This window comes from Pelobates fuscus, chromosome 12 (assembly GCF_036172605.1).
Source record: "Pelobates fuscus isolate aPelFus1 chromosome 12, aPelFus1.pri, whole genome shotgun sequence".
Taxonomy (NCBI): Eukaryota; Metazoa; Chordata; class Amphibia; order Anura; family Pelobatidae; genus Pelobates; species Pelobates fuscus.
Window position 1 is genome coordinate 15,808,070 of NC_086328.1, and position 12,937 is coordinate 15,821,006.

The 12,937-nt window shown below is 41.3% G+C and overlaps 2 protein-coding genes across 2 annotated transcripts in view; both read left to right on the top strand.

Moving 5' to 3' along the window:
* Positions 1 to 12,937, top strand: part of PEPD (peptidase D) — a 154,418-nt gene that overhangs the window by 37,019 nt on the left and 104,462 nt on the right. The window contains exons 5-6 of the mRNA XM_063437660.1: positions 716 to 763; positions 5,170 to 5,231. Coding sequence (XP_063293730.1) covers positions 716 to 763; positions 5,170 to 5,231 — 110 coding nt within the window. The remainder of the gene's footprint in view (positions 1 to 715; positions 764 to 5,169; positions 5,232 to 12,937) is intronic.
* LOC134579022 (DNA-dependent metalloprotease SPRTN-like) lies at positions 8,976 to 9,698 on the top strand. Its single transcript, XM_063438160.1, has one exon. The coding sequence runs from the start codon at positions 8,976 to 8,978 to the stop codon at positions 9,696 to 9,698; it is 723 nt and encodes a 240-aa protein (XP_063294230.1).

Genomic DNA, 12,937 nt, shown 5'->3' on the forward strand with positions numbered 1-12,937 from the left:
TATGTGACTCATGAATACATGGCAGTAAAGTATAAACAACACATTATGCAAAACATACATAAAATAAAATCAAGCGTGGGTTGGCTGGATTTGCTGTGGGTGCCCCAATGGCAGCTGTCGGTCATGAGAGAGTCCCAGATTATAGGCTGGTTTGCTGTAGCTTGTCACCCGATGCCTGAGCTCCGAAGGCTGTGGGCAGATCTGCTGCTGGGTTGAAGGAAGGCAGTACGGTGAGTGCAGAGAAGGGTCACCCTCCAGCCCCAAGTCGGTGTAGAGGCCTGCATCTGGGAGCCACTTGCTTGGGTGTTCGAAGAGTCCAAGACCATCTCCAATCTGGAGAGGCAGAAAGCCCTGTTGGGATGTCGTGTAGCGGCTGGTCTCCTGTCTGTGTGGCCAATGCTATGGGTTCTCACCCCTAGTGTGTAAGGAAACACATAGAGGGTAAACACATGTGTTTTATGTCCTTCGTGTTCCATTCTTTATGTGTATTTTAACATTTCCAGCTCCACCAAGGCCAAATAGGACATTTCAAGAAGTTAGTCTGAATGAGGCACAGCCTACTCCAGGCCATGCATTTGTGATTATTTTTATACCTACCTATGTCAATGTTACTCCTATTGGAGTCAACCTTTGTGCTGATGAAAATCTGATGACAGTTTACTAATGGGTGAAACATAAAAAGTGTCACATTAATTATTTTGTATTTTTCCTTTAGATTGCCAGTTTTTTGAGTTCCAAGACTCCATCCTTACTCCTCACTCTGGTAAGTTTATTAAAAACAAGTCTGTCAAATATCAATGAGTAGCTGAAAGAATATTGAAGTAAGGGGGTGGAGCCTGACTGCCTAATTGAATGGTCGCACATTGAGAGAGCTCAGTGAGATAACTTAATATATATATATCTTATTATGGCTATTAGCTGGTGAATACAAGCATTATATGAACTGGGGGCAAGCTGCAGTGTAACAAGCTAACTCTTAATGCATTTCTGCTCATGATGGGCCTGATGCGATCTATAGTCCTACTTGAAGGTACGGGTGAGAGAGAGGCGGACGATCTCCCCATCAGTATTACTCTTAGAGCAAGTGGATGCAATACAGGTACCCATCCACCCCCCTACCCCCCGCCCCCTCCTCCTACAGGTGATGGCTATCCTGGCACCAGCTTTTTGGCTTCATTTAGCTACCACTAGAAAGATGTAGACCCTGTTAATGACTAAGTTGCACATAGCCTGAAACACCACCCATGCTAAGTTGGCAGACATCACATTAACCTCCACCACACGAGGCCTGCCAGAGACCAGTTTGGCTCGATTGGACAAAATATTTTATTTCTGGCTGAAGTTAAGCTAGACAGCACCTGCTCATGTTGACAAGACAGAGTAGAAGCTCACTGCGGAACTCCTTCCACACCAGGTTCTCTCCAAAGGAAAGCTTCAGCACTCATTCGCCCTTAGAAAGAGATGGAAGCCCAAGTCAACTGATGAATAGATGAACCCAGGACATCGATCACAGTGCCAAGATTGACCTGATAGTGAGAAACATATGGGCTCTTACTGAGGCCTGGAGCCAGCAGAGTGGCACGTTCTGGGTTACTGGGCCTATGTCTCTGTATAGAAATCTAATTTCTAGCTTGGAAATTGGGTGACCCTAGTGTATATAGGGCAGCGAGCATGGTAGAGAAAATTTGAACTCTTCATGTGAAATCTATCTTTTGCATTTAATAGGTGAGGTTAACAGTCTGCCTTCGAGTGATATTCATATACATCGCACCAATATTATTTTACATTTTCTTTTTCATTGCAGTTGCATTAAAAATAACAATCATTCCAGCAGCATAAATGAATATGCAATATTAAGGCTGCCTATTCTAAAGTTTGCATCCTTATTTTATATTCATATAAGTCTGCAACTACCAAACTTATGGTTACCAGACCACTAAGCATGATATTGTTGCACTACCGATGTTTTCCCATATTTACTTAAATATGTATTGCTGCACGTCAAAAAAAAAAAATGCAAAACAAAAAAAGATTGTTGATATAAAATCAAATTACTTGAAGACCTTTAGAAGCCAACAAAAATTCCAAAAATATCTGATAAAAAAATAAAATAAAAATTATTCGCTGGTGTTGTGAAAAAGGTGAAATATATCTGCCTCTTTATGTATTCCTTGTAACATGTGTAGATCAATATAATGTCATTAAATAGGATAAATTTCTATCTTCCTTATGCTCTGTTCTCCATACGAATAGCCTCGGAACTAAAATCAGTAAAAAGAAGGCTGCTTGCGGGAATCCTAGAACGTGTTTGCTGGACTGCTAGAGGAGACCAATTCTTGTCTTTAACTTAGAAACTAGTGGGCGAGAACCTTATTAAAAATCATCTAAATATATAATATGGAAAAAACGTGGATTTCTCAAGAGAATCTCACTTTTAATTAGTTAAAGCTGTTTTATGGTAACAAGTTACATGAAGCTACTGCTGGGGGTCTGAGACATCGGTTGCCAAGATTTTGCTCCCGTGCAGTCAGATCTGTTAATGGAAGCGGCAGACATGCTGGGCAGGGGAGGAGATTATATTTCAGCTGCCTGTTTTCCCAGGACGGGAGGTTTGGTATAAGTAATTGCTTTTTGCAAATTGTTTGACATTTTGCTCAGTTTTAATTGAGCGAGTGGAAAAGTCAGTGTGAACGCATTTGCTTTTCTCCTAAATATTTTAGGCTATACTAGGTACTGTTGAGGATAGCGAGCAGAGTCGGTATTCTTCGTTTGCCATACAGGCATCACAATAAGGGAATAGAATACGTCAAAGGACAAGTATTAATTCAAAACGTATTTAAAATATATTAGTCCTTTCACCAAGTATTGAAAGAAATGTATTTTATTTTTAAATTAAGTATATGTAAATATTGAGAAACTAATTTCTACCTTTTTGGATATATCCAGATCCCTCCCCATTATACCATGCACCTTTGATCAGACAGTGTTTGTAAACAGACAGTTCATCTCTATAGTTTTTCTTGCATCAATCTTTGCACAGATACAGGGAAGACCATAGAGACTGTCTGTTTTCAAACACTGCTTGACCAAAGGTGTATGTGTGTGGCTGAATGACCCTGTCATATACGAAAGGTAGGGCTAAGTTTTGTTTTGTTTGGTTTTTTTTTTTAACAGATTTTTTTAATGCATTATTAGTAAAATAATATTTCCTTGTTAATACTTGATAAAAGGATTTTTCTACTTAAAAAATGTTTTGAGGTGAATTCTGTCATTTTAGAGTTAAATTAAGAATTATGGCCCCAAAATCATTGCAGAACTAGTATTGAAGATCTTTTTAACCATTTTGGTTGCATAAACGTATGAAAGGATTATAAGAATGTGAAGGGACACTCCACGCTCCATTACCTCATATTGGCTAACTCAGGCACCCCAGAAAATCCTGGGACTCTTGTACAGCCATGACCGTTCAAACAAGCACAATGACAACAAATGTTATAAGACAGTGACATGGCTTTCAGAGTAACTGCACATTTTTATAAGGTTAAGAACACGCTCATCATTTAACTGCACAATTTGTTAAAGGAAAGTAAAGTCCCGATTGATTCAGTGCAAAGAGATTGCAAAAGAGGTGCGAATGAGATCAGGACACATGCAGTGGATGTTTATTCAGGCAATCGTAGTTTTACCCATGCTAGTTAAGCAGATTGAGAGAATGGTGGGACACCCAGGAGTCCCCCGATAGTAGGAAGCCAGACTCCAAGCAAGCAAGGCATTAGTTGGAGGGATATTATAGTTGATGGGCTCAAAACATTTATGCAAGACATTTCTTAACTAGAGTCCGCGTTTTGACTGCTGTAGGCAGGAGAAATCCGCATTTAATAGTGGCAGATCATTTCAGCCGATCTCCCTTGGTGATTTGGTGCCCTCCGGCTGTGAACGGGCTGTCTGCAGGTGCTATGGCTCTATTTTGGAGGTGCTGCGATCTGTATCCAGAGTAGGAAGCGGTGTCGTGAGCTGTGAGCCAGCCGCTTGGATAAGCCTATGTGTGAGTCGCTTGGTGATGTTCAGGGTGGGCTGGTTCTGTGCCGCGTCTGTCAGCCAGCTGTCTCTCCGTTCACTTCGCCTTATGTGAGCCCCGGAACCTTTGATCCGGCAAGCACTTGAGTGTTGTGTCGCGGAGATTCCGCCCGTCAGGCTGCCTCATGCAGGTACGTAGCATCCGCCTTGAGTTTGTGAGAACTGTAGCCAGCGAGGGAGGAATGGTAGCGTTGTTCCCATTGTGAACTGGTGGATTTGCGTTTGCCACCATTTTAGTGGGGCCTCATGGTCTGAGTAGCGGGATCTCTGGTGAAGTAAGGGCTGCAGGGTGTGGTCTGGGGGGAGGGGGAGGGACATGTTGACACGTCTGTGGGAGTCCACACGATACTGTCGGGCAGGATAAGCGGGGCAACGTCTGTCCACCCCACTCACTGCCTGAGTAGGCCTCATGCTGTAGGGATGACTATTATCTTCTCGAGGGACTAAAACAAAAATTGCAAGTCTCCCCTTGGAGCCAGTGCCCCCTTGTGTGTCGGACCACAGCTGCTGGTCGTTAATCAGGTGTGAGATCTGCTTTGTAAGCTGAAAGTCTGAGGGTTTCAGGAGCTGTTGTTGTATGCAACCATTCAGTTTGGCGGTCAGGCCCCATCCCCTGTTTTTTTTTTTTTTGTTTTTTTGTTTTTTTTTATATGTATTTATTTATTTTTTGCACAGGATCTTGAGACGTGTAGTTTAGAAACATCAGAGTTGCTCGAGCTAGATGTCTCTGGCTTTGAGATGCATTTTGGAGAGTCTGCTGTCCGAGGTGCTGATCTCAGATATATGTGTATAATGTGTCTGACTTAAACTCTCTGCATATCAGCCAGGAAAATGTTTCATGTGTAACCTGATGTGACATGCTGCAGATTACGTGAGCTTTTATCTAACATTCAGTATAAATAGCAGGATGGCTTACGCTTATCATGGTATAAGGATAACCTTTTAGGGATTGGCTGCTGTCACCTGCAGATCCTGTTCAATGTATAACTGAACACGTTGTAGTTTGGATTCTCTGCCTCTTACTAAATGCCCTGATATTAATCTTCCAGCAATTTTTGTCCTGAATTTTTTTTTCTTCTCTTTTCTTCACAGCGCGGCGTTAATACTGATAGCGGAAGTGTTTGCAAAGAAGCCTCTTTTGAAGGAATTAGCCAGTAAGTCAGACCATTTACCTTGTCAGAAGCTTCCCGGGAAGGATTTTATATTTTTCATAAACTAGCCTTTCTATGGGAATTATATCCTATGTTACACATAACTCACCCCCGGACACGGCCGTGTTTATCTGTCCTAAACATAGGAGATAAAGAAACACAAACAGTCACATCCTGCTTTCTGATTCAATAGCTGCATTTATTTTTCCTTTTTGTTTTTACACAAATCCTGCAGTACATATCCTACATACAACACTTGTATTTATGTAAATCTTATTATTGCTCATATCACATTTGTACACATATGGATTACATTACAAATCTACAAGGGGCTTGCACTCAGGGTTCCAAAGAGATCTATGATGCACCGGTGTTTGAATCCAGCAATTTGCATACAATTCACCCCAAAAAAGGCAGGTACTGAGGGGGTGGGGCCTGACACTCATGGCGATCAGACGTGCCTTGCTTGGGCTCCTCGCCTGGACACGACTTTAGCCTGGATTCTGGCCACATTTCGCCTCCGAAATGCACCCGGTGAACACATACCGGAGCTACAACGTGGCAGGCTCGAGTGGCAGCGGCTGGGGGCCAAGTTCGAGGTAGAAAGAACCGGAGGGGACGGTGCGGCCTAGTCGACCCATGGAGCGGGAGGGACGGCCGCTCTCCCAATCTAGCGGGTCTTAGGCTGGTTCTGAAGCCTCCAAGAGCCCCGTTACCCCCCCCCCCCCCCCCTTGGGACCGGTGGGGGTTATCCCAGTCCCCGCCAGGCAAGCCTGCACTTTTACAGCCTACAACTCTCTTGTGCAGTTACACGCCAAAGGCGGACAGCTCCCACGAGGCCACACTAAAATGGCCGACGGCAGCACAGCAGTTCCAGAGACCAGAGTGGCGTGCAAGACTCACCCAGCTCGAGCCGACAAGGTGGGGGATCCCACGAAAGCTCTCGACCTCCACACTTACCATCCTTGGTAAAGACCCCAAGACGCACAAGCACCACAGAAGCCTGCATACTCCTGCACTCCCGCACAGCAGTGACACTCCCAGGACCCATCAACTACCCTGAAGCCTGCACCAAGGACCTGCACCTGGAGGGCACCCAGTGACACCACTCCCATGCCTATCTCAACACCGCGGCAGATCGCATCATGGTATGTGGGCACCACAGGTACCTTACCCATACTCACCCAACAACAAGGAGAAATTATGGGAACGGACCTCAATTGCTGCACTCAGCAGCGGGACTTTGGGACTCTGTAGCCATGATGGGTATCACACAGGGACTATTCCCACGCACAGGGAATGCAAATGGTCGGAGCTGGCAGTGACCCCAGCCTGTATGTCACTATTAAGGAACACACAGTTTACATATACCTTAGGTAACCCCACCTGGTGTCGCGGTGGTTGCGGACATTGACACGCACACACACCCTCTCTGATAGGGCTAAAGTTAAGGCTAATGTTCAGGATAATGTTAATGCTTAAGCTAATGTTCAATGTGAATGCCACTTTGGTGCTGATTTCTTGCATTAAGATGCCGATGGCGCACTATGCCTGGTGGAAACTTACTCTAATAAGCTTGTAACCCTCAAACTATATGCCATAGTCAGTCGGAAAATCACACTGTGTACCTAATGAATAGTCACTTATAAATGGCAAGTTGATCTATAACTCGAGGAAACTTCGTTATATAAAATTTCAAAATGTGCTATGTTCTAACTTGCCACGCAATTGTTCATATGTGTTGACAGATAAGGCAGATACTGCTGTTGTGGCTTTACCAGCTCCATTGTATGTTTCTTGCCATGCACAATAAAATAAAGAATTAAAAAAAAGGCAGGTACTGTAGGGTCGTCTACAATAAAACGTAACTCCTATTTGTCAAATAAGAAATAATATGAAAAAGACCCTGGAGTCTTTGCCATTTCTTTGGTGAATTGTATGTATTGTATTATACACGTCAATCTACACACCTTTCCCCTTTCCATATTCAGGGGGTTTAGTGAATTTATGCCAAACTGTATTGCATTGTAAACTGAATAGGAAAATATGGCCGAATCAAGAACAGGAAGACTAGGGCCTGCACCATGAAAGCAAAGGGAATGCAGGCAGACCTAAATCTGTGTCACTTCAGACTTGGCTGCCCTCTCCCTCCCCCCGGGTGTCTTGGTACCTGGTGGTATTACTGATCGTCTCATAGCTGGGAGACTGCAATAAAATGAATTCAGCCATACTGCTTTAATGGGTTGTGATGGTGCTCAATTTCACCACTTGTCACATACATATAGACTCCGAATTAATATCTTTATAATATTTATATATTTAAAAATATATATATATTTAGTATATTATATAATTGTAAAAGTTTATCCTGAAATATTAAATCATTTGAAAAGATTAATCTGTTATCCTGTGACCACCAAAGTTGGGCCCAGCTGACAGAGAAAGTCTCCAGGTATAAAGTGCCGGTGGTGATCTAGCTTTTAAGGCATATAAACTACCCAGACATTCTTAATTGCTCTCCCATTCCAAGGATGGATGTAGTGACAAATAAACATTATTGAATAACACCATACAGACAATACTGCCTGGTTGGGAGTCACCAATGTGTGTAATTGTTACATTGTGTGTGTTTATCGGTCAGTGTTTATAGGCGTTTTTATATACGTGTTTGGGAGTATAGATCTGTATGGGTGTTGGTAGGACATGGATCCGTGGCCCCTATATAAGAAGACTCCCAGTAGCCCTTGGGTGAATGAAGTTTGAGAATCAGTCATATGCTTTAACCTTTATCACAGATTGTGGTAAAATTTGATGAACATATTAACAGCCTAGGAGCTTCCCACATTCATTTCTTTTAAAACATGGGATATGTGGTTAAACACGGTATACTGTATTACACATATTAAAATCTTGGCATGATCAAGTTCTGCTTATTTTTTTTAAAAATAATTTCATGGTTCTTCTAATATAAGGAGTTATAATTCCTAGATAAACTACAGGTACCCTGGCCACTTCATCTCCATTACGTTGTCTGGGCACAGTGATCCTTTACTTTTAGCCCTGCAATGTAAAGCATTACCATTTAGTAGTTGGGGGAAATGCTAACCTTGCAGGGTTAAATACTCTTCTAGTGCTGTGAGAACGGAGTCATACTTGGTTCTCACAGCTAACCTCTGATAGGAGTGTGGTGCTGCTTCACTTGCTATTTTCCCTACCCATTTCTCCATTTTGAGGTGCATTGGATTAGAAATTTAGAAGCATTTGCCTGACATTGCGGGAGGCAGGTTGAACGGCTTCAGTAAGTCTATCTTGGAGTTGTAAGAAAGGGTTAGCAAACCGCCTTACCCCCCCCCCCCTTTTTTTTATTTAGAATTAGTGGGGGCCCTGAATCTAAATAAAGAGGAGAACACTGTAGTGTTACAAATAGAGGTTTATATTCCTAATGCTATAGAATTCCTATTAAAATGTAGAAAAATACAAGACATAGATTACCTGGTTTATCTATTTCAACGTTATGTAGTGTATTTTGTCTCTTAATAAAGATTTAAAAAAAAATTAAAAAAAATAAACAGCAAACAACAAATCAGCAGTTTATGCCATCACTGTGCATGATGGAATGTTCATTGTGTCACTTTTCTATGTTGCGTTGTATGCTGTATGACCTCAGTGCAGTCACTTTGATCAACGTTCAAGAGAACTTGTGCTTAGTAGTGCTGCTGTACTCGATACACAAAGATTCATTGTACAATGGAATTACAAAGGAAAACTGAGAAAACCGCTCTTACTCAAAGAGAAAAAATTGCCAAAAAAACAGCATTCCGATTGGGTATACCTGATTCAAAAGCTGTTGTTGACCCAAGGTGGGAATCCATTGATCCCTATCCGGACATCAAAACTTTGTTCTCAAAGTTTAATATAATGTTTTTCTGGGGAGTGCTAGATGGAACAGAGGTCAAATGGAGTAAAAGGATGACAAGGTGTTCTGGGCTCTGTCGTTACAAACAATCGAATGACACCTGCTCAATTCACCTAAGCGAGCCACTGTTAAAATTTAAATCAAGGAAAGACGTGGTGGAGACATTGTTACATGAAATGATCCATGCCCTGCTCTTCCTGACTGGCCAAAATGAACGTGAGTCCCACGGACCAATATTTATTGAGCACATGGAAAGAATCAACAAAATTACAGGTGCCAATATTTCGATCTGCCATGACTTTTACAACGAAATAGAGATGTGCAGAATGCACTGGTGGCGTTGTGACGGGCCCTGCGATCATGTCATCAAAAGATCAATGAACCGAGCCCCTTCTGCCCGGGAGTCATGGTGGGGCCAACATCAGCAGACCTGTGGTGGATCATTTATAAAAGTCCGCGAGCCTCCTGGTTATAAAAACAGAAAAATTAAGAAAAGGGATCGTGAAGAACTTGATGGTGATGTTGGGCAATCTTCTAAGAAGTCTCGAAACTGATCCACTATTAAGATCCAGTAAGTATGTGACTTACCAGCTTGTGAAAGATTGAACTTGATTATACAAGTCTCTTTACAACCTATTTTAGTATGGACCAAATAACAAGCACATGAGTCCTGTTTGATAGCCAAGAAGGTTAAACATTTACATTTCAGTTACAAATGTTATTGTTTACTGGAGTTGTTTTAATATACCAGTATTAATTTGTTGGTGTTTTATAAAAGTAATTGGTCTTGCCTTCTTTGATCCTTTCTGAGATTTACTTAAATATATGTATTGTTTTTGCTATTATTAATAATGCATGACTTCCAACTCAAAGGACCAAAGGGGACATTTTTATCTTGGGCTGTGTCACGGTAGGGCTATTCTGGAATATTTTTGGTGACTTTCAGTTATGTAAATGTTAATTTATAATGTAGCCAATATTATACAGCATATTTTTTTTCTTTTTTCACAATAAACGTGTATTGAAATTTGTAACATAACAAAAATAGAGAGACATGCAAACATGTGAAAGTAATTTGTATCATGTCCTTTAGTCATATGAGGAACGTATACAATAGAATATAACATATATTCCATATAGATTCCTATAAAGAGAACCATGTGTGCGGGTGTAAGATCACTTATATGTATAAAAACTGAGAAATACACATCATTGATGTGAGATTAGCAAAGGTTGGAGGGGAAAAAAGTAAATGAAGCGAAGGGGAGCACAATCAGCTGAGCGACATAAGAAGAAGAAAATGTAAAGTAGATTTGTCCTGTTACCCCACACTCCAACACCCTTACATTCAAGCTATGTGTTTGACAGTGTGAGTGTGTGTGTCCCCCTCCCCGTCCAGTAGTCAACAATTGCCTATCGAAATTAAGTCTGCTATACAAAAGAGTAAAACCTCTTTCTTTTTATTTCCACTTCCATTAAAAAAATATTAAGTGAGAATAATATTCATTCTAAATTACATGTGGAAACCTGAATGACCAGCAATAACGGTTGATGGGAGTGTTTGGGTTTTACACCCCACCTCCTATAGACTGTAAGTTCGTTTGAGCAGGGTTTTTTTAATTGTCCTATTTATAGTTAAATCCCCCTCTTATAATATTGTAAAGCGCTACGGAATCTGTTGGCGCTATATAAATGGCGATGATAATAGTGAAGATATGATGTATATAGAGAATAATAAATTGGCTCACATAGGCAAGCTGCTGGAACAGAAAAATCAAATTGGATACAAATAGGACACTATTAGTCACCCCCAAATGTCCCTAGGGTCCCCAATTTCACAATTTTTGCCTAGATCTTGGTCCTAGACGACACCGCTTTAGTGCGGACCGTTAAAGGCCCTGTTGGACACGTCATCTGCCCACACTAGATAGAACTGTGAAATTCCCATGCATGCCCAGTTGCACACATCATAAGGATGAATGGAAATTACAAAGAACGAATTTCACTCCCTCCTTGTAATATGTAAAAATAGAATAGCTCCCCACCACTTCCTAACCCACCATTCCCCCATCACTCTATGGGGGGGTCAATATTAGTATAAAAGAGATTAACATTTCCCTCCTGCCCCTACTAGCTATGTCGTGAGTAGAGGCATGTCTAATAAACCGCGAGCAGCTTGTAGCCTAGCAAAGGTCCCCCATGCCCCATTGGTGGGGCATCGATTAGAACAATTAGCCATTTAGTGTAATAGCCCCCATACCCCATCTGTCCACATTTAAGTTCGGATAACATGCTGTCAATTCGCCAGCACCCTAGTCTAAAGAACAGGATGTTCGGGAATGGCGACTGAAGCATCGCAAGAACACGGAGGAGAGTGAGCATTGTGTGAAAAATGTCTTTGACACAGGAAATGGAGCAGACTTAAGCTTTTCTTTTGGTCCAAGAAAGTCAAGTGTAGGAAAAATAGAGAAGACAAATTAGTCCCTACTTTATCTTAACTTTTAAAGAAAACTAGATCAGTTAGGAAGAAAAGAACAACAGATTCTGAGAGAGAAGAAGAGGAAATTAAATAATAGGAGAAAGGTAAGTTCGGCTTGTCAGTGACGCGGGAGCTCTGCTCCAAATCGGCGTTGGCCAATGTAAGTTGCTATCCTTCAGCCGGCTTTGCCCCCTTAACACTGAGTAGGAGTTAAACAGACTGCCTTTTCTATTGACCGTATTATTTAACCATTGCAACTCTGGAAGAAAGGCTAAGGCTAGGACAGTTGCACATTATGAATGAGTATTAATAGTATAGACGCCAAAAACACGGAGTATCAGAGTATCTGTATCTCCAATAAAATGATCGTACTTTATCAAACTAAACATAAATGAAATACCATGTTTAAGAGTAATTGGAAGTTTGATCATAGATACAAGTGCTGAAATGTTTAAAGTCCGAAATTATAAGCTATTTAGAAAGTTAACAAGGTACCTTAAATTTAAAGTGTAATTACACAAACCCACAGCGTATGTATTCTAGGAACCGAAGTTACATAATCATTTCTTAAAGGGGTACCACCCAAAAAAGTTCCATTGCAACAGATTGTAAAGGGACACAAGACTAAATTGAAGTCACCATGTCTTAGAAATAAATGAGCTTGATATTCCATCATCTACAGATGCACACAAAACTGAAAGAAAATGCCCATTTCTCAGTTACAGAAAGTGAATTTAATGCAACCCAATCATATTCGCAACAGAGAGTAGAAGTCTCACAAAAAATTGATTGACTTGCGTGAATATGAGCCAATTGGACAGGTACCAAGTACCACCTGAGAATAATATACAGCACTTCCAAGTAAGATGAGTCATGTGTCCATCCCCGGAGGCATTTGTGTGAGTGGACCCACTCCTCGTCTGCTGGGAAAAGGAACTACAACTCCAATTCACAAATTCTATTGGGAGATTTACTCCGTTAAGCGTCTCCCAATGTGTGCTAGCATTGGATGATGCCTTGGCTAGTGTAAGTATGATTGTGTCATGAGTAAGTGGGTGTAGGTTTTGTGAATTTCATGTAACTGTATTGTTGGCTAGGAAATGTCTGATTTTGAAGATATTTATATTAAAAAAAAAAAGGGCTTGTTCTTGAAATGAACGAAGGGTGTGCGCTCTAAAAAGATCTCCCAGGTCACTGAATAATTTGGATAGCCAGGAATGCAGGGAATGTTGTGTAAATATGGCATTCCAGATTTGCTATTGGTAGCTGTGAACTGATATAAAATAACATGTTGTGAAAAAGGCGTAAACTTGG